The following is a 23,291-nucleotide window of genomic DNA, read 5'->3' as shown; positions in this document are numbered from 1 at the left end:
AAGATTGTCCCCAGCAATCTGGAAACGGTATGCCAAAATTATGTGCTATTGGAAGCTACAATTCTGCTAGCTCTTTTCCGATAGTGCCACTCACATAAAAAGAAAATATTCAATTGCAACTTTCTTGGGAAACATGTATCACACTTAAACCTACACTTAATTGAGGTAACTGAGGTGACAAAACTAATGGAATAGCAATGTGTACATATACAGATGGTGATAGTATCGTGTACACGAGATATAAAAGGGCAGTGCATTGGTGGAGCTGTTCTTTGTACTCAGATAATTCATGTGACATGGTTTCCAGTAAGTTTATGGCTGCTTGACATGAACTAACAGCCTTTGAACATGGAATAGTAGTTATAGCTAGATGCATGGAACATTCCATTTCGAAAATCGTCAGGGAATTCAATATTCTGAAATCCACAGTGTCAAATGTATGTTGAGAATACGACATTGCAAGCATTACCTCTCGCCACAGACCACATAGTGGCCAATGGCTTTCACTTAATGACCGAGACCAGTGGCGTTTGCGTAGAGTTGTTAGTGCTAACAGACAGGTAACACTGCATGAAATAACTGAATATTTGACTGTGTGTCAGATTTACACTGTTTACACTGAGATGAAAAACATCATGGAATAGCTCTTAACATCATGTCAGTCCTTCTTCTGCCCAACTTAGTGAAAAAACACGACGTGCAGGGTAAATATGATCATTTAATATGGGGTTGGTCTTGGCCATTAATAATACTTGTCCTAAATAGTTTCAGTAAATTAGGAGAGTTATTCAGATACACCTGTATACAAACTGTCTACACTGTGTTAAAACATTGCACACAATTTCTTTGGTTGTGCCTGCTTTCTAGATACAATGCACTGATACGTTATAGTTCATGTAATTTCCTTGAATGTTTACAGGCTGTGTAATACAGTAACACTGCATCCAATATTTCATGGTCAATGAGTGATTTTGTTCAGCAAGGAAGCATTCTATGGAAAAAACCTTAACAAAACTGATCTTCAGCTCTTTTCTTCCTGATCAATTTCATCTTGAGTTGCCTGATCCATTAATTTTGAGTTTTTAATTCTCTGTAAAAGCTCTTTCCACTTCCACTTGCATGTTTCAATAATACGGTTGTCGGACATTTCATGGATAGAGAAAAATTTTGACTAGCTTTGCCAGTCTCTTAAACCACTTCTCGTGAGAGACTCGGCGATCAAATTAAACAACTTGCAACCAAAGCAATACACAGCATCTTTTGTTCAAGAGTACACGTCATATTTGCTTAAATTTTTTGTCATTTGAAATGACGATGGAAACAATGGGAAACAGTGAAAGGCCTCTTGTCTCTTGATTATATTGAGCCCACAGCTGACATTAATGTTAATGAAAACCATCTCAGCTGTATTTTTACACATTTATTGTGTTACAGCCAGTTTAGTTCCTTTGAACACCTTCAGGTTGCCTTTAATTAAACAAAACAAGAAATTAGATTAAGGTACAGCATTTTAATGACTAAAATAGATGACTCCTACTGATAACAACCTTATATGTAATTGTTAACATTAATGTTAGCTGTGGACTCAACTTGATCAAGAGACAAGAGGTCTTTTACTGTTTTCAACTACTTCCATTGTCACTTCAAATGATGAAGAAGTTAAGAAAATGAGGCTCATATTTTTGAACAAAAGATGCTGTGTATTGTTTTTGTTGGAAGTTGTTTAATTCAAGTGCTGATTCTCTCACAAGAAATGGTTTAAGAGACTGGCAAAGCTTGTCCAGAAATTGTCTCTCACCCTGAGCTGTGAACCATACTATTTAGATTTGCAAGATGTTGCAGAGAATTAAAAACTCAATATTAATAGATCAGGCAACTGAAGGTGAAATTGATCACAAAGAAAAGAGCTGGAGATTGGTTTTGTTACAGTTATTTTCCATAGTATGTTTCCTTGCTGAAAGAAATCATCTGTTCAGAGGCGACCGTGAAATGTTGGTAAATCCAGTCCCATATTAAATGATCATATTAGCCCTATTCCTAGACCTGGAAGATTGGTTACTTAGTTGAGTAAAAGCATACAAAATGAAATGATTACCATAATTTGAGATAAAAGTGTATCTAGGGTCTCATCCTGAAGAACACCACTCTCAAAAATAAATATTATTGAATAATATTGGACTGCATGCCAGATTTAAGTCACAAGGAGCAATTAAGTGTGGATTTCAGTAGTTGCAAATTGACAAATTTTCTTATGGGAGTGACACTACTGGAAAAGATCTCGCAGAAATAGTACATAACTTCGGCATACCAATTCCAGATTGTCAGGACAATCTTACAACAATGGAAGCAACATTAAGGGAAAGAAGAAGTGGCATGCTCATATCATCAAAGAAAATCCAAGAGACCATTACATCCTTTGCTGTGTTTTGGTCATTAGTGATGCAGTTGTGGCTCAATACGGACAGCCATCTGAGAGTGTTGATCTTAGTGTACCACTGATAATTCTCATAGTGTTCTTCAGCTATGCATCAAAAATTTGTGTACGTACACCACTGAGCCATACAGAAGCACCATAATCTGCATTAGAGTAGACTAGTCCAAGTGGTGAAGTGTGTAGAATTTCAGCAGCAGAGCCCCAGGTTGTTTCGCACAACTTATGAAGAATGCTGTTCCTAGCTTCTATCTTTGCAGCGGTGATTTCCAGATGCTTGTTGTAGATTAGTGTCCAGTCCAATACAACCCATAGATATTTTGGGCACTGACTGTGGTGAAGTAGTCTGTCACCAAAATGGGCCTGGAGCTGTCTTCTCGCTGCTCTGCTGCACAAATGAAAGCAAACCTTCTCTGTCTTGATATGGTTTGATTTCAGTCACCATCTCTGAAAGCATGTCTCCATTATCACCAGATCAGATGTTAGGATGGCTTCCAAAATTTTGAAGAACCAGAAACCATTTTAACATCTGATCTGGTGATAATGAAGTCATACTTTTGAAGATGGAGACTGAAACCAAACTGTAAAAAGATTGAGATGGCTTGCTTTCATTTGTCCAACAGGGAGGTGAATAGGCAGCTCCAGGTCTATTTTTCTCACACACTACTTCACCACAATTGGCATCCAAAATATCCGGGGGTTACACTGGTCTGGGCACTGTCCTACAAAAAGTGTATGGAAATCACCACTGCAAAGATGTGAAGTAGGAACAACATCCTACTAAGCCATACACAACAACCTGGGTCTCCACTGCTGAAACACTGTGCTTCAGCACTTTGACTCATGTACCGTTTTCCTATTAAAAATAGTGCCCTACATGAAAGAACAACATGTGTTCACTGTTGATCAATATTTTAAAAAATGAAGGTTTTGAAGCTACAGTTCACTATTTACATACAAAATGTATGTGATTTAACTTCTTCAACTGTGAAGATGATAATTTACAAAAATTAGGAAGACTGGACCAATTTGTGATCCTAAACACTTTGGCCATCTTCCAACGAGTTGTTCAGCATGAAACATCAAAGCAGTGTGTGAGTGTGTTGCTGAAAGTCCAGGTGCAGTTTAGCACCATGGTCAAAAATTGGACATTTCAAGAAGCTATCTACAGTGCATTCTCATTAAAGATTTGCATCTCATGCCTACAGAGCTCAACTGACTCAATAAATGATGCCTACTGATCCCGCACAGTAAATTCAGTCCATTGAATGGATTACAGAACAACAAGAAGTGAATGATGATTTTTCGAACACAACCACCTACAACTTATTTCCATCTTGCTGGCTTGGTTAATCAACAAAATTGTCACATTTGGGGTTAGAAGATGAGTGATTCTTGAGAAACAAATACATCCACAGTGTGTCACTGTTCAGTGCAGGTCTTGGGCTGGAGACGTCATTAGACCAATCTTCTTCGAAATTGCAGCTGGTCAGGAATGGGTCTCTGCAGAAATTTATCATTGAGTGAAAAAGATTTTATAACTGCCCATATTGATGTAACTTATTTGGTGAGTTTAAAAACTCATGATGCCCAAAGAACTAAGTTTTACAGAAAGTGCTCAAAACTTATTTTATCTTAAATGACCGATTGTTATTCACTCAATATTTTTGAGGTAGATTGTTTTGACAACTGAAGAGTACACACATCAGTATATGCAGAATGTATGTCATTATTATATTATATTATTATTATTATTATTATTGTTAGTGTTGTTATATTATTATGCCATCTTTTTAATTCAAAGATCTGAAATTACACCCTCATATGATGAAATTAAAGATATCCAACAAGTCAGCAAATAAAACTGGAAAATATTCAGAAAATTATATTTATTTATTCATATATCAAACTGTGGGAAGTCCAGGTTGGACTATTGACAAAATAATCAATACTATGAGGAGGACAGATTGCTATACACCAGGGCTTCACAACATAAGTGCTCGTGGAGCAAGCTGTAAGCAGCAAGACGCGAGCACGGAGCAGCGCGAGCACGCTACCCCCACTACCGGACCAGAGCGGAGAAAGTCACGTGGGGCACACAACAGCTGCCGCCAGTCAATGTAAATCCGCGGCCACCTGCAGGGATATCACTCGCGAATTATTACTGCGGCAAATGAAACAAATAAAGGAGAATGTACACATGCCACATAATTTTATTAGCTTAGTGTATGCCTCTACATTCGCATTAATTTGTGAACTGTTACACAATAAAAGGCATCACTGAAGTGTGGGATTCTCTGTTATCTTGTACTTTTTGCCCTTTACAATTGCATCTATTTTCGGAGTAACGGTTCTTGTGCATTTTAGGCACAGCGTGCAGTTTAAATTTCGATCAGACAATGCGTTTCTCAGGCGCGTCTTGTTACATTTCATTGCAGAGAACAGTTGTTCACAAACATACGTGGAACCGAACATTGATATTATTGTAGCCGCCAGTTTGTGCAAACGAGGAAATCTATCCCGAAGGAAGTGTCTGTAGAATTCCAAAATGTTTTTCTTGTTCTGAAATTGGTCTCTGTATTCTCTGTCACACTGCAGTTCAACAATTTCTTGCTGCAGCTCAGGACGAATCTCTTCAATATTCGCTGAATATGGAGAGGAGAACAGATAAAAATCACTGTGTAGTGCTGTCAGATCTTTAAAGCATTGATCAACTATACTATGTGAATAACGTTCACAGTCTTTGTGAAAATCTTGCATGGATGATAATTTAGGAAAATGAGCTAGGTTTCCTGTTTCCAGCTGACTCACCCAAAGTGTCAATTTCATTTTGAAAGCTCGTATTCAATCTATGAAATGAGTAATTAGCAGATCTTTACCTTTTAGTGAAATGTTCGAAGCATTCAGATGGCTAGTTAAATCTGCTAAGAACGCGAGATCACATTCAAACATGCGCGCGCATTTCCCCTCCCTCCCTACTCCGCGACCTTGCACCTGCTCGCGAGCACGTGCCTGAGCAGATGCGAGTACTCGCACTCAAAACCGGCCAGTTGTTAAGCCCTGCTATACACCATGAAGATGACATGTTGAGCTGCAGGCAGGCTCAGTGAGAAGACACATGAGCTTTTGGCCAAAACCTTCTTCAGAAAAGAACACACACACACACACATTCAGAGAAGCATGCATACCTCATGCATGCATGACCACTACCTAAGGCTGCTATGGCCAGAATGCGCCTGTTGTGTTGAATGGCAGCACCAATCCAGAGAGGGGCAGGGAATGGGAGAGGATAGCAGAATATAGGTGGGGGGAAAGAAGTTAGAGCTGCCTGGAAGAGTTCAGAAGCTAAACGGTGGCAGGACAAGGGTGCAAGGTGCAGTGTTGGGAGGCTATGGGAGTGGGAGTGTGGGGAATGGGGAGTGGAAAACAATAAGAGGAGATAAGGGGCAAAGAGAGGGGGGGGGGACATTACCAGAGATCAGTGCACAATAAGTGTGTGTGTGCGGGGGGGGGGGGGGGAGGGGGGGGAGTGAACTGAGGAGGTGATAGCACAGAGGGGGTGGAAACTATTGGGAGGATGGTGTGTGAAAAGTAGGTTATCACAGGTTGAGGCGAGGTAACTTCAGGAGCCTCAAAACAGGTACCGATCTAATCATCCTACCTGCAGACAAATGTTCCACTACTGTCATTACAAATCACAGTGACCATCTAGCAGAAGGCATCTGACAACTGTCTGACTCCTCCACCTATAAACACTGCCAGACTGATCCAATGCTACAAGTACAACATAACCACCAATTCCTGCTTAAAGCCTTAGCTTAGACCATTCCCAGAACCACTCCCTTGAACTGATTTCCCTCCTCAAACCAATGACACCCTGCATACACATCTTCATCTGCCCAAAATCCACAAACCTAAGAATCTTGGACTCTGCATTGTAGCTGGTTATTATCCACATCTGCCTTGACTGCAGAACAGCACCACAAAGAGCCAGTACTAGGTCTGAGGCAGGATGTGTGATTGGTCCCCATCTGCAATATTGATAGTTTAAAGAAGGTTTGACATGATTTAAACCTAACATAATTGGGGGAAAAACAATTGGCAGTACGCAAAAAAAAAAAAAAAAAAAAAAAAAAACCATTAGGATGTGATACAGAAAGAATATAGTTCTTATTAACAGTTGACAGGAGTTCACAAACGCAGTTTATACTAGGGTATCATATGTTGAACAAAACAGTGCCAGCAGAATTCGAGCAAACTTACAGTTGTTTCATGTGCAATATGCTCAATCAGAGCATGCAGTAGTGTACATATGTGTACTGATGATCCACTATAAATTGTAGAAGTTTGGTCATATGTTGGATGCAGTGTTACTATGTTACACAGCCTGTAAACATTAAAGGAAATTACATGAACTATAACATATCACTGCATTGTATCTAGAAAGTAAGCACAACCAAAGAAATTGTGTGCAATGTTTTGACACAGTGTAGACAGTTTGTATACAGTTGTATCTGAATAACTCTTCCTAATTTACTGATGTCAAAGGACAGCAACATAAACATTACTTATCAGTAATACAGTGTCTGCAAAAGCTTTATTTTATAAACAAAATCTAGTGCTGATCACTCACATTTTATATGATTTTGTTTTGGTTGTTGCTGTAACTGTGGAAACAGTGAGCTACTGAAATTAATTTGTTATAAGAGACAGAATATCTTCTACAAAATTTGCTTAGTTAGTTTTGGATGTTAAAATTCATAACATTGTTTTTCTATTGAAGTGCAGAAAGATAGAATCCCTTGTTACTGAAAGTTTAATTTCCTGGCTCCAGCACATAACTTTATCAGAGCACATTTTCTGCAGCCACATTTCTGATTTCCATCCATATTTCCACTCAGAATTTGAACAGATTGTGGTAGCTACAAATCAAGATAATATTTATAAACATAACTGCAATTTTCATTATATTTAATTATATTAATTTTGTACAAAGACAACAGTTCACAGCACACTTGCACGGTGTGTCATTCTATGATTGTACTATAACAAACAGTATCTAAAAATAAATTTAAGACAACATTGGGTCAATGGCTCAAAGGCAAAGCATTTTACTCAGTTGATGAATATAAAGATTGTAATATGGCAGATTTGCTGTTTTAACATAGGGAAAGGTACCTGTGCCTGTAGTAGGACCTAAATTTGGAAATACAATATCTAACATATAGGCATAATAGACCTATTTTGAGTGCTCTATATTTGTATCAATATCGTAGGATAATGACATAGTGTTATCAACACGTATATGATAATGACATAATGTCATCAATATGAATACTCCCCACTTAATATAAATTTGTATAATGTTTTCTTTTTTATTGTAAAATTAACAATATATAAAATGTGTGCTATTGTACTACACTAACATTCATAGGATTTAGATATACATTGTTATAAGAAAATACTGTAATTGAACTCATTGACGAAGCCGATTGTATAAGAAAATACTGAATGGCTAATAAAGACTCTTATACTCTTATGAATTTCACAGTCATTTTGCAATGAAGTCCTTCCAAATTTTTATTACAATATAATGTATCCTTTATCCCAGTGTATGTTCAAAATGATGTGTTTCTTAACTTTTTTTATTAAGAAAAATGTTTATTTTCATGATGTCTATTATTTCAGAAAATTAAGAACAGTTACTTTGATACGCCTTGTGTAACATTCTGTTAAAATCAAAATAATTTGGGATTTAGTATATCAAAAAACAGTCTTAAATTAGCTCTGCATGTGCGCATGAGATTGCTGGCAGCTGCTTACAAGAATATCATCATGTCTCCAGTTCCTCACTGCAGCTTTGAAAGCATAAATGAATGTGTAAAGGTTAAATATTGCAAGAAAGAATACTTACTCCCTTAAGCTTTCATGGAATAAGAGACTGAAGAAATAGTAATGAGTAGTGGTTTGGATAGTCGGGACGAAGACAGTTATCAGGAACCCAAGAAACAAAAACTAGGGAACTGGATAATAGCCTGAGACCTGTGCAGGAAGAGAGAAAACTAATATGTCTGATGTACTTACAAATTCATGTTCAAATGCTAATCAACAATGAGTTATTGTAAAATGTATGTATGATCCATTCCACTGTTTTTTTAATTGGCTTAATTTACTTTAACTTTAAAACAAAAGGCTCAGTATTATGCTGATTTGTACGTTGAGGAATGTCTAGCATCAGTAACAATGCAACGTGGAGTGCTCTTTCTGAATTCATTTACTGGTGTGCCCACACATTGAAAAACAGACATCAGCGCATTCAAATGTAAACCACAATGAGTCACACAAAGTGTAGTATATTATACCTATTTGTCTATCATGCTATCAATGACATTTTGCAAGTCTTTCATTCCTCAAATGTTTGACTCACATTATCAAAGTCTAGTTGCCTTGCCAAATTAGATTCAGTTGCCATGCTAATCCCCAACTCTGTGAGATGGCACTGATGTTTAGTTGATCTGAGACAGTTTTTAACATGAGCCAGAGTGCTGGATAACCTTCCTCCTTGAGCTACGATCACTGCAAGAGTGCAAATGATGCACAAAGCTATACCTCCATATGGAATTTAGATTGAAATTTTAAATTCATGCCTTTTATTCAAGATGTCTTTAAAGTTTGAAGCATGATTTTTTTCCTTCAAATATCTGATTTCATCTTCTAATCCTATTGTGGAATTGTTATGGTATACATTGATAAGTAACTTGCGTGTTTCAGTGACCTGATTGTAAGTCATCTGTGTGTATTTCCGTAAAAAAGCAAATGTGTCATCTAAAATCTTCAATGCTTCATTTCAGGTTTTCTAATTAGACAGAAGATTGTCAATAATGACATAAAAAACCATTTTTCTTGAATTAACCTTCTGAATTCACTTCAGTCATGGTTTCGTCATGAAATTTCCTCTTCTTTGTGTGCACTCCCAAAAATTAAGAATCAATATTAAATGCAATGGCAGCCACTTTAGATTAAAAGAGAATGTTGTCAAAAGCACATGGAGAACATTTTGCAAGTGGAACCTATAGAAGGAAATTTGTCTGAGCTCCTCTGTAAGCCCCACTCATATTATTTCCATCATCATAACCTTGTCCTCAGCATTCACAGACAGGAATTGAGTGTTTTACAGGTGTTGGTCATATTAAATGCGCCATAGCAACTCTTTTTATGATTGCAATCTATGATTTCCAAAAATTCATTTATTTCTTATTTGTCTAGTTCCTTATAGAAGTACATAAAATGCACGAGGAATGTTGTCTGTTCAACATGATCAGAGTAAGGAGTTGCATCAACAATAACTGAATAATACTTCACATTTTCTGTCCGTTCCAAGATGGCACACATGACAGCCACAACTAGAATTAAATTCATTCTGAGTATCGCTAAACAGATAATGCAACTGTTAATGCTTTCCAGCTTCTTGAACGTCTCTAACCTTGCTAATGTGCATTATAAGAACTGGATCATAGTGACTCAAGAATTGTAGCACTCTAAGGTAATAATTTGGATCTCCAATTTTCTGAGATGTACCTCTGAAAGCCAAGCCACTTCGATCAAGAAATAGCGTCACATTAAGTAATCGTCTTAGTACTGGTTTCCAAACAGAAGATTCTTTTTCATTCTGCTTCTCAATTCTTTGGAATATAATATCAGAGTGTACTGAATCTGAAAGTTTCACCATTTCAAGTAACATTCTTTATGAAGATTACTAGACTGGTATTTCTAGATCTCGTCAGATAATTTTTTCACTTTAATTGATGATTGCAGTAGCTAGGATGATTGCAGTAGCTAGGATGATTGCAGTAGCTAGGATGATTGCAGTAGCTAGGATGATTGCAGTAGCTAGGATGATTGCAGTAGCTAGGATGATTGCAGTAGCTAGGATGATTGCAGTAGCTAGGATGATTGCAGTAGCTAGGATGATTGCAGGTACTAGTAGATGGGAACAATGGCAGGAGGGTGTCCACAATGAGGAAATCAAAGAAAAACTGGGAATGAACTCTATAGATGTAGCAGTCAGGGCGAACAGGCTTAGATGGTGGGGTCATGTTACACGCATGGGAGAAACAAGGTTACCCAAGAGACTCAGATTCAGCAGTAGAGGGTAGGAGGAGTTGGGGCAGACCGAGGAGAAGGTACCTGGATTCGGTTACGAATGATTTTGAAGTAATAGGTTTAACATCAGAAGAGGCACTAATGTTAGCACTGAATAGGGGATCGTGGAGGAACTGTATAAGGGGGGCTATGCTCCAGACTGAACGCTGAAAGGCATAATCAGTCTTAAATGATGATGATGATGATTTAATTGATGGAAATATTCTGATCTTGAAGATAACTATGAATGAACTGTCTCTGCCAAATTAGAAAAAAGATGGGAAGGAAAACAAAATAGTGTTTGTTGACTTTCACTCCATATTAACCAGTGACAGTGCACACACACACATTGTTCAGAAGCTTACACTGAAACAGATGTAAGAAATATATGCGAAGTATAAGCTTAAAATGCAAACTATAAGGGCCTACAAGACTGTAAGTAATCTTCAACTTTCCTCTTTAGCACCACATTCCAAAAGCTTCTATTCTCTTCTTGTCTGAACTGCTTATCATCCACATTTCACTTCCTTACACAATGCTACACTCCAGACAAATGCCTTCAGAAACGACTTCCTAATACTTAAATTTATATTATATGTTGACAAATTTCTATTCTTCAGAAACATTTTTCTTGCCACTGCCATTCTACATTTTAAATCCTCTGTACTTTGGCTATCATGAGTTATTTAACTGTAAAAAAAAAAAGTAAAAAATAAAAAAACTACTAATACTTTTACTGTCTCATTTTCTAAACTAATTCCTTCAGCATCACCTGATTTCATTTGAGTACATTTCATTACCCTTGTTTCGCTTTTGTTAATTTTCATCTTTGAAGACACTTCCCATTCCGTTCAACTGCTCTTCCAAGTCCACTGCTGTTTCTGACAGAATTGCAATGTCATCAGCAAACCTCAAATTTTTATTTCTTCTCCCTGAACTTTAATTCCTTCTCCAATTTCTTCTTTAGTTTCCTTTACTGTTTGCTCAATGTACATATTGAATAACATCGGTGATAGGCAACACCTGTCTACCCCCTTCTCAATCACTGCTTCCCTTTCATGTACCTAGACACTCACAACTGCAGTCCGGTTTGTGTACAAGTTGTATACAACCTTTCACTCCCTGTATTTTACCCCTGCTACCTTAAGAATTTCAAGGATTGTATTCCAGTTGACATTGTCAAACACTTTCCCAAAATCTACACTATGAACGTGGATTTACCTTTCCTTAATCTATCTTTTAATGTAAGTCGGATAAGTTTTAGGGCCAGTACTGCTTTGGGTACATTTCTCCACAATCCACACTGACCTTTCCCCAAGTCACCTTCTATCTGCTTTTCCACTCTTTTATAGATAATTCATATTAGGATTCTGCAACCATGACTTACTGAAGTGACAGTTTGGTAAAACTCACAACTGTCTTCTTTGGAAGAGAGTATTTCCCATCTCATATCTTGCACATCAAGTGTAAAAGTTTTGTCATGGCTGGCTCTCCCTAGGATATTAGCAAGCCTGAGGAAATGTTGTCTACTGCAAGGACCTTGTTTCAGCTTACATCTTTCAGTGTTCTGTCAAATCCTTCTTGCAGTATAGTAACTCCATGCCATCTACTTCCTCTAACACAAAGATAGTATTGTCTTAATGTTCATTTCCCTTGTATAGCCCTTCACATATTCTTTCCACCTTTCAACTTTCCTTTCTTTGCTTAGCACAGGTTTTCCATTTGAGCTTTTGATATTCATATAGCCGTGGATTACTCAAGGAATTAAGCCATGGATTACTCAAGGGGTATCTTCTGAAACAAAAAGAAAACTCTATCTGTCAATCCGCAACACTTCCGATGTTGATGCTATAGCACATTACAAGAAATACTGCAAAATACTAAAAACTGTAATATGGACATCAAAGCAAATATATTACAAGAAAAAGATAGTCATATCAGATAACAAAATAAAGACAATATGGGATATAGTGAAGGAGGAGACTGGTAGAACCAGACATGAAGAGGAACAAATAGCATTAAGAGTAAATGATACATTGGTGACAGATGTGTATAGTGTTGCAGAACTTTTTAACAAACATTTTATAACTGTTACTGAAAAGATGGTGTTGTCAGGTTTGGTAGATGTTGCTAAGGAATACCTCAGACCAGACATTTCAAATAACTTCCATGATATGAATTTGGCCCTCACTACCCCAGCAGAAATAGTGTCCATCATAAAATCTTTAAAATCAAAAACATCTAGTGGGTATGATGAAATATCAACAAAGTTAATTAAAGAATGTGATTCTGAGGTAAGTAACATATTAAGCTATCTGCGTAATCAGTCGTTTATGAGTGGAATATTTCCTGAATGGTTGAAATATGCTGAAGTTAAGCCACTGCTTAAGAAGGGAGATAAAGAAATGGCATCAAATTTCCATCCAATTTCACTGTTGCCAGCATTCTCAAAAATTTTAGAAAAAGTAATGTACAATCGGCTTTATAACCATCTTATCTCAAATAACATACTGTCAAAGTCACAGTTTGGATTTCTAAAGGGTTCCGATATTGAGAAGACTATCTACACTTACAGTGAAAATGTTCTTAATTCATTAGACAAAAAATTGCAGGCAACTGGTATATTTTGTGATCTGTCAAAGGCATTTGACTAAATCACAATAGCCTTTTAAATAAATTAGAATATCATAGTGTAACAGGAAATGCTGCAAAATGGTTCAAATCTTATATCTCTAGTAGGAAAAAAAGGGTGTTATTAGGAAAGAGACACGTATCAAGCTATCAGGCATCATCCAACTGGGAACTAATTACATTTGGGGTCCCACAAGGTTCCATTTTGGGGCCTTTACTTTTTCTTGTGTATATTAATGACCTTTCATCAGTAACATTACCAGATGCCCAGTTCGTTTTGTTTGCCGATGATACAAACATTGCAATAAATAGCTAATCAAGTGTAGTCTTAGAAATATCAGCTAATAAAATATTTGTGGACATTAATCACTGGTTCCAAGCCAATTCTTTGTCACTAAACTTCGAAAAAACACACTACATGCAGTTCAGAACTTGTAAGGGGTGTCCCACGAGTATATACCTAACATATGATGAGAAGCAGATAGAAGAAGTGGACAGTGTTAAATTCTTGGGATTACAGCTTGATAATAAATTCAACTGGGAGGAGCACATCACAGAACTGCTGAAGCGTCTTAACAAATCTCTATTTGCAATGTGAATTGCGAGGGACATAGGGGATATAAAAATGAAAAAGCTGGCATACTATGCTTACGTTCATTTCATGTCATATGGGATTATTTTTTGGGGTAATTCATCAAGCCAAGCTAAAGTTTTCCAGGCACAAAAACATGCAGTGAGAGTTATATGTGGTGTGAACTCAAGAACATCCTGCAGAAGCCTGTTTAGGGAACTAGGGATACTAACTACTGCTTCACAACATATTTATTCCTTAATGAAATTTGTCATTAACAATATATCACTTTTTCAAACCATAATGTGTTCATTGTGTGTGTGTGTGTGTGTGTGTGTGTGTGTGTGTGTGTGTGTGTGTGTGTGTGTGTGTGTGTGTGTGTGTGTGTTTAAGTAAGAGTAAGTACAATCTAACTTCTGCACCATTTCAGTGCAGTAATGTGTTCAATGTAAATAAGTGTTATAGTAGTTGTATTACACGTTTATTACCTTATAAATAATAAAAAACTTTTTTATTTTAAATTCAGTGCATTAGTATTTGTAAAATGACTTTCATATAGTGTTCATTAAAAAATGACAATCATTCCAGTTGGGACCTGTGGAATGGTACATTAGCTTATTTGTTTTAGTTGTAAATATTTGTCATGTATTGTTTTTCTGACATGGTCTACATCCTGGAGGACCACCTCACTACGGATCAATCTGAATGAAAGTAAAATCCATCCATCCACAGCTACTTCTCTTTACTCCTAAGGAATCTTTAATTTTCTCGTAGGTTGTATTTATCTGCTCCTAATTATACATGCTTCTATTGACTTACATTTGTTTTCTAGCTATTCCTGCTTAGTCATTTTGCAATTTCTGTCAATCTAATTTTTTTGATATTTGTACTCCCTTACACCTGTTTCATTTGCTACATTTTTATATTTTCCCCTTTCATCAAATAAATTCAGTATTACCCATGATATTCAACGATTTCTACTAGGTCTTATCTTTTTACCGATTTGATCCTCTGCTGTCTTCACCATTTTATCTCATGAAACTACTTATTCATCACACGCTGTATACCTTTCCCTTGTTTCAGTCAATCATTGGCTCCTTTTGGAACTCTCAACCACCTCTTGTTTTTTCAACTTATCCAAGACCCATCTCCTTAATTTTCGACTTTTTCAAATTCTTCAGTTTTAATCTTTGCTTCATAACCAACAAATTACAGTCAGAGTCCATATATGACCCTGGATATGTCTTTCAGATTAAAATCTGCTTCTGAAATCTCTGTCTTACCATAATATAGTTAATCTGAAGTCTTCCTGTGTCTACAGATCACACACACACACACACACACACACACACACACACACACACACACCTTTTTACACGATTCTTAAATCAAATGTTAACAATGATCACATTATGCTCTGTACAAAATTCTTTCAGGTGGATTACTCTTTCATTCCTTTCCTCCAGTCCATCTTCTCCTACTACTTTTACTTCTCTTCCTCTTGTTACTACCAGATTCCAGTCACCAATCACAATTAAATTTTCCTCTCCTTCATTTATCTTAATAATTTCTTTTATCCCATAATACAATCTTTTAGTCTCTTCATCATCTGCAGACCTAGTTGGCATACAACTTGTATCTACTTAAACTTCCAGAAATTTCTGATTTGAATGTACTCAATGCGATAGTCATGGAAAGGATAATGTAGATGATATCTCATTGCCTTCTTTCACGTCAGATCTTCAATTCTTGGCCTGCAAATACTGGCCACCTAGTCTGGGTACAGAAGTAATAATTATGTTAATTTTGGTTTGCCCTGTGTATTTTATATCATCAATTTCCAACCGTATCTGAAGAACATTCTCCAATAAATTCCCAACCGTATCTGAAGAATGTTATCCTATCAGTCACCTGAGGAGGTATTTGAAAAGGGACTAGCACCCACCATCAACTATTTGCACCAGCAGAGAGGTCAATATTGGGGTGTGTTTTATTTGAAACTGATGTGTTTTCATTCCTCAAGTTTATGTCATAAGGTCACCATAAATCATCATCAGTGATGCCTTGAACTAAAAGTGTACTCTGTTTCATCTCCAACAATCTTGTGTATGTAAGTACTTCTGTGTTTGGACTCAACTGTCTACAAATCCATACATCAAGACTACCATGTTCTGAGTGTTTCTACTGCATTAAAAGCTTATGAAATGAGCTGGAGCCAATACAAACAGTATGGAAACCTACCTAATCGTAAACTACAATAGATCTGATTTTTCATTTCGGCACTGGGCAGCTCAAGGGAGCAGTCTGAAATGTACAAATCAAAATTTCACAATATGAGTTTGAAGCATTTTCAACATTTTTCCATTTCAGACACTGTCAGCCACTTGACATCCATTGGTGGGTATTTACTTATTTTCCTGTCAGTCCAGGTGTCTTCCAATGACCTGAATTTTAAAAAATGAACTCTTTCTACAAGTTCATTGTTAAGTTCTACTAATTCCGTTATTGTGTGTCCATTACAAATTATTTTAATCTTTTTGTAATTTATTTTGAGACTTCTGTCAAACTTGTACTATTAAGTTGTTCCATTTGTTGTTGAAGTTTATTTATACTAAAGGCCAATAGTGTGATATCATGAACAAAATGGTGTTCACCTATGATCCAGTAACATGCATTTCATCTTTATTTTCACAGTTTAAGGACCTAAACACTTTCTCTAGAAAGGCTAAGAATAGTTTCGATGATAAAGTGTCTCTTTACTTGATTAAATAACGATTTTGAAGTTGGTGATAATTTTAATGCAAAACCTGTACATTAAAAAGAGAAGGCTGCTAGGTCTATAGATTTTTTACATACTGTCTCCTTTCTTATGGAGCTGAGTAATCACAACATTACCCCAAAATAAATAAATAAATAAACACATTTTATTAATTCTGTTACTGTCTATCCAAATACTGATTATGTATCTTCAATAGGTAACTGAAACAACTTATCAGCACAGAGAAAGACGTAACTTTCATGGCAGAGGTTTAGTAAATTAGCATCCAGAGACTTGCAGCACTTTAGTCACAATAACAAATAAATTATACACTGGATACTAGCACTGCATGCATAAAAACATAACAGTTGTGAAAGGGAACAGGACAATTCACATCACTATATTTTGCCATATGGTCACATTTTATTGTGAGGCACACGGAAAAAAAAAAAAGGTCGGTAAATAGCTGGAGAGACATGTTTAAACTGTGCTGCTGAGGAGATTGCTCAGAGTCCATTGATTTAGTTTCTGGGGCTCTTCATAGTTGAAAAGGGGGGGGGGGGTGGGGGGTTGCAACCAAGACATTTGTTTACCACATGATGAAACCACAAGAGACCAACTGCTTAGAGCACTTAACTAGGAGAATAAAATACTGACTATTTATCAGAGATATATTTATTAATAGTGCTCAACTACAAGCAGTACAAAATATAAGAATTATCTATGTGAATAAAATAGCTCTCAGCTTCCTTACACAAAATGTTAAGCTTCTGCACCCTCTCTTGATGACAAGATCAGTAAAAAATTGATAAATGCATACAAATTCCAAACAAGAAGATGCATATATAAAGTGAACCTCACTTCTCTTCTGTTGAAGTTATTTCAAATGTGAGGCCATGTTTATTCAGTTCTTCTATTAATGAAGTCTTTGCAAATGCAGCACCTGGAGTAAACACACCACCACTGAAATGCAAAACCAGATAATAAGAATAAATTAAATGTTTTTAGGTCTGTAACAACTATATGAGTAATAGTGTCTGATTTATAAGAAAAAACAAGTGTGTTGCATGTGCCCATTATTAACACCCATGTTAAAATAGTCAGATATATTTTGTCAAAAGATGTAAAAATTTTATTTTACAGAAGTATAAAAGCATAAAATATAGTCTTTGTCAAAAATTACAACTCACTTTCATCCACACCACAGACAAAGTGCAAATATGGTCATTTTGCTACAACTATTAAAAACATTGACAAGAAGAGGAGACAGAGTAAATATCAGAAATGTATTGCTGGCTGGCTGATCACTCAAAAAAATTTATACGAGCCAGCCAATGTGGCAACACTTTAGAGTTACTCTCTAATAATTTACCAAGGAGGCCTGACTGTTTACAAAGCCTTACAAGTTTTATGACATTAGTATCTTCTACTCATCTACTAAAATAAGATGGCATGTGCTGTTGGATTGTCTCACATCAATCAACAGCTCTGTAGCTTATTTTATCAACTTCTTATACTTTAATTCAAGTCATGTTTCTTCCTACTGATGCACTGCTCAGCACTTCAACAGTGAGATAATACTGAAAAGAAGACAGCATCCTGGACCAAAGAAATTTTCAGTACCTGTTTGCTTCACTGTTACATCTGATAACTTGTTACTATGAATTACCTGATACCCAGCATGATCATACACCATTCCCTGGCTTTTGTAGGCGCAGTGGTTGCCATGGACAGTCTGGACTGGTTAATTTGTTATGTATATGCACTGTATAGCTTGAATGGTCGAGTTTGGCAGGATGAATGAATGATCTGCTTTAGACCCCTCATGATAGTGTGCAGACCGGTTCAAACAAAATAAATTGTTTGGCAAACATACCTTGAAAACACATTCAGGAAAAATACTAGAGCATCCACATATTTGCACCAAGGCAATGTTCACAGATGGGTCTAAATGTAGTAGCAGCCCTCATTTAAAATCACATAATATGTAGAGTTAAAAATGTACATGGAGCTGCTGCCAGGTGATTAATGGCAGTTATGGAGCCTTAGCACTGAAGGAGGATGTGGAGCTGATTGTGTATGCAATAGTGGTCAAACTAATTCCTCCATAGTGGGAAGTGTAGATTTTGTGGCAAATGCATAAAACACACACACACACACACACACACACACACACACACACAAGTGAACTGATGCAACTTGTTTACAGGGCAGTCACCGAAGAAACAACCAATCAGTGAATGCTCTTAATTCCATCTTTTTGCGTACTGTTGTCATACTGCCTTCCTCTGTCACCTTAGGTGCCCATTGCAAGTCAGAAGCTGACTTCATTTGCAGTCAATAAAATAACTAATGACCCATTTTCAATGTGGATTTTTTTCTGGTTGCCAAATGGAAAGTTCAGCAATCTGTTCATATTTTGTATGGTAAGGTGCAAGAGTGTGTGTCCTCCTTGTGGGAATCTTTCAAAAGAGAAAGGCAATGGAATGACTGTAGTGCCCCTAACAATGATAGTGTAGTGAAATATAGATGCCTTGAAGGTACACAAAAACAACCTATTGATGGTTAGCAAAGGAGAGAGTGCAGAACAAGATGAGGCAAGCTCATCTAAGATGTGGACACTCAGTAATGTGGAAGACATAACAATGAGTTATGAATTCTGACATATTTCAGAAACACACAGTTTGTCATCTCATACACGGTTATTATGAAAAAACTGAACATTCACCTCTAAAACAATTTTATGTTACTGTTCGTGGGGTCAGATTATTAAATGGCAGGAAGACTTCTTTATTAGCAGTTGTGCAATACCTTTGTTTCAGATGCAAAGAAAATAACAGTCACAGAACTGTTATGTAATGAAGTGGCATCACTGCAAGGAGCCGTCAGTTTTTGAGACGACATAAAAGTATCCACTGATGACATTCTCTTGTTAGATGAAACACGGATTAATGAGAGTCATTCTATAAAAAAAAATAAAAAAATAAAAAAAAATAGGTGGGTGACAATATTAAATGAGGTACTTTGTTTTGGGAAACAAGGTGCAAACATGTTGAACTGAACACGTCAATAGATTGCCGGGAAAACCTAAGGAATAACAAAGTGCAAACATTACCACACACTAGAACTACATCTGGATCTTTACCAGTGTCTTCTTGTTTACAAGTCAAAGAAATTAAGCAACTCATTCAAAGAGCTGAATTATTAGAGCTTTTTTAATTGGTTCAAGGGACAATTAATGTATCTATTATGTATCTATTATGGATAATGCCCCATTTCATTCAGTTATTAAGATTCACCACCACCACCACCACCACCACCACAAAAAAAAAGGTGACACTTGACTGGTTAATGTCACCATTTGGGTTAATGTACCACAATTTGCATGTTAAGGATGATATGGAGGAGACAGAGCTCTTGGAACTTGTGAAACAAAACAAGCCACAGTTTCCTTGGTACACTGTTGATGACTTGGCAAAAGTGTAGTCAGAGCATTGTCTGGCTTCCCCCATTCACTGCTATTCAATAACACTGAAAGATTTGGAAGAAGATAAAGCATTGAGAGCAACAATAATAAATGTTTAGTGTAGCAGGTGTTCTCAAGTTGTTAACAGAAGTATTAACGAATGAACAGAATGGCACACACCATCTACCATAATTTCATTTATTGTGTTATCAGTCAGTTTCCATTATACATTTTGACTGAAATAATGTTTTTCAACAACACACAGCAACAAACATTTCATGAATTATTTAAATCAAGGTTTTTCTTAAAATGATAAAGCTATTGTTATGCCAAAGTAACCTCAATATTGCATGTTGTCAAGGAGTATATAAAGATGTTCAGTACAAAACTGCAGCTGTAGCTGAAACAGTTATTGCTACCACAATCAAACTGCAGGTGGCAAATAGTGAAACACCACAACCATACCTATCCTCCCAACCTTGTACAAAAACAAATCACCTTATCTTTCCAGTCTCCCACCATCTCACAAAGTCCCACCATCAGGCCACGGAGGAGCATTCCCCTCTTAACTCAGTACCACCCAGGACTGGAGCAATTATTACATTCTCCACCAGTGTTTCAACTACCTCTTGTTGTGCCCTGAAATGAGAAATGTTTTGCCCACTACCCTTCCAACCCACCCCTCCATCCCCCACAATGGTATTCTGCCGTCTACCAAACCTACACAATATCATCATTAGTCTCTACACAACTCCTGCTCCCAACCACTTGCCTCATGGCTCATATCCCTGTGATAGACCTGGATACAAGACCTGTCCCATGGTTCCTCCCACTACCACCTACTCCAGTCTTATCACAAACATCACCTATCCCATCAAAGGCAGGGCTACCGTGAAACCAGTCATGTGATCTACAAGGCTAGCTGCAACTACCTTGCTGCATTCTATGTGGACATGACAACCAACAAGCTGTCTGTCCACATGAATGGCCATTGACAAATTGTAGCCAAGAAACAAGTGGACCACCCTGTTGCTGAGCAGGCTGACAAACATGACATCCTTCTTTTCAATGACTGCTTCACAGCCTGTGCCATACGGATCCTTCCTACCAATACCAGCTTTTCTGAATTGAGCAGGTACAAACTTTCCTGTAACACTCCTGGCCTCAAACTTCATTAGTCACTGTCCTCTCCCATCCAGCCTCTTCTCTGTTCCAACTCCAGCACTACACAGCCATTATTCCTCCATTGCACCGAGTCTTTATTTTTCTCCTTTTCCACTATCCCCACCCCCTTCTCCACTTCTCTGTTGCCATCTGTCTGACTACCTGACTGCATAGCGGCCAAATTCTCTTTCCACCTCGTACCTGCTCGCTCCCAACAGCACATCACTGTCCGCCACCCCTACCTCACTATCCCTCCCCCCTCCCTGCCCCAGCCTCTTCCTTACCCCACCCAGTTGCCATTCCCATCATGCACTGGTGCTGCTTGCAGTGTGGCCTCAGTGGCCTGAGAAACAGCCTTTTCTTGGGCCTGCATGTGACTCCGCATCTCCGCTATATGGTGAGTAGCAACTTTACTTTTCACAGTCTTTTTCATTGTGTATGTCTGCAGCTGAAGGTCTCTACTACATGATGAGTAGCAATCTATCTTTTTCAAAATATTGTTGACACAACAACTCCAGTAAGGACTGAGTGGATAGTTCAACTCTCTTGTGCATAATGCCATCTCTCTCTCTCTCTCTCTCTCTCTCTCTCTCTCTCTCTCTCTCTCTCTCTCTCATTTGGGGTGAGTATATCCTTCCTCAGCAAAGGAAACATGTAACTAACTTTGTACGAAGAGTGTATCCCACCTACTACAAATTAAAACTGAGATTAAGACATGGCTTGGGCTCCCCATATTGAGCGCAACACATTGCAAAGAACATTTGCGACAGTGGTCAAGTGGCGAATGGAAATGCATGAAATTTAGATTGCCAATGGTATGGCGAGGACAAAAACCACAAGGATGTTCTTATTTCAGTGAATTCAAAGGGAATCAATAGAAATAAGCACATTAACTGAATATTCCAACCTAGACTATGCTAAAGCCCTATTCAATATTGAGAGACGATACCTGTTCCCATATTTACCTTTCTCCCAGAGTTATCTGAAGAGGAAGATGAATAAGCTGCTGAGGACCAAACTATAGCCAAGCAAAAGTGACAGTGATTTTGACTGACCTTCAACAACTTCACCCAGTTTCAATCAAGACAAATTTAACTATCTCATTCAAAATACAAGTCTCTCAAAGAAGTTAAATTATTAGCTTCTGGGCTGATTGAGAAACAATGATTGTTACTGAGTGTGAAAAATCACAATCTATCATAACAGAGAAAAAGATAAATTTTTTGCCATTCTTCACATAAGAAAACAAATTTGTTTTGTCTAAGAATGTACAAGGAGTGCTAATGAAACTGGGTGTAAGGAAATATACTACAACACAGCCTCAAGTGTGCACTTTTACATAATGAGAACCCAACCTATACAAGTCTATCGAAATCTGCTACTCAGTTGGTACGTATGAAAAATCAGGTTATAGTAACTATTCCCTGGATAAAATCTCATGCTGTGATCAAAAATGGATCACCTCGCCTTGGTCCGTCAACATCGATATTGGACTGTTGATGACTGGAAACATGTTGTCTGGTCGGACGAGTCTCATTTCAACCTGTATCGAGTGGATAGCCGTGTATGGATATGGAGACAACCTCACGAATCCATGGGCCCTGGATGTCAACAGGGGAGTGTTCAAGCTGATGGAGGGTCTATAATGGTATGGGGTGTGTACAGTTTAAGTGATATGAGACGCCTGATAGGTACGATTGACAGGTGACACAAACATAAGCATCCTGCCTGATCACCTGCATCCATTCATGTCGATTGTGTATTCCCATGAACTTGGGAAATTCCAGCAGGACAATGAGACACCCATATGTCCAGAATTGCTAGAGAGTGGCTCCTAAATCACTTCTGAGCAGCAAGTGATCATACATATGCAAGATGGAGAGTAAAAATAGATCCACAGCTAGAACGTAGCCAGAAAGTTGCCACATTGTAAAACTGACTTCTTTCACATCACAGGAAGATATTGCAATTATGATCACAGAACACAAAAATTAAAAAAAACTGGACTTAGAATTTTTGAGCAATTAAAATGTGAAATTTTGTTGCTATTTATGACGGTTGTTATCTTTTCTTTAAAAAAACAATCTGACCTATAATTGTTATCCATAATTTTTATCACATTTTATCA

General features: G+C 37.3%; 1 protein-coding gene across 2 annotated transcripts in view; it reads right to left on the bottom strand.

Annotated features, from left to right (window-relative positions):
- Positions 1-17,190: 17,190 nt before the first annotated feature.
- The window catches only part of LOC126188126 (saccharopine dehydrogenase-like oxidoreductase), a 68,124-nt gene continuing 62,023 nt past the window's right edge, over positions 17,191-23,291 (bottom strand). For both annotated transcript variants that reach the window (XM_049929603.1, XM_049929604.1), the window contains exon 10: positions 17,191-17,496. In XM_049929603.1, the coding sequence (XP_049785560.1) occupies positions 17,391-17,496 (106 nt within the window). In that variant the 3' untranslated portion in view covers positions 17,191-17,390. The remainder of the gene's footprint in view (positions 17,497-23,291) is intronic.

Source organism: Schistocerca cancellata, chromosome 5 (genome assembly GCF_023864275.1).
Source record: "Schistocerca cancellata isolate TAMUIC-IGC-003103 chromosome 5, iqSchCanc2.1, whole genome shotgun sequence".
Lineage (NCBI taxonomy): Eukaryota > Metazoa > Arthropoda > Insecta > Orthoptera > Acrididae > Schistocerca > Schistocerca cancellata.
This window is presented reverse-complemented; position numbering and strand designations above follow the sequence as displayed.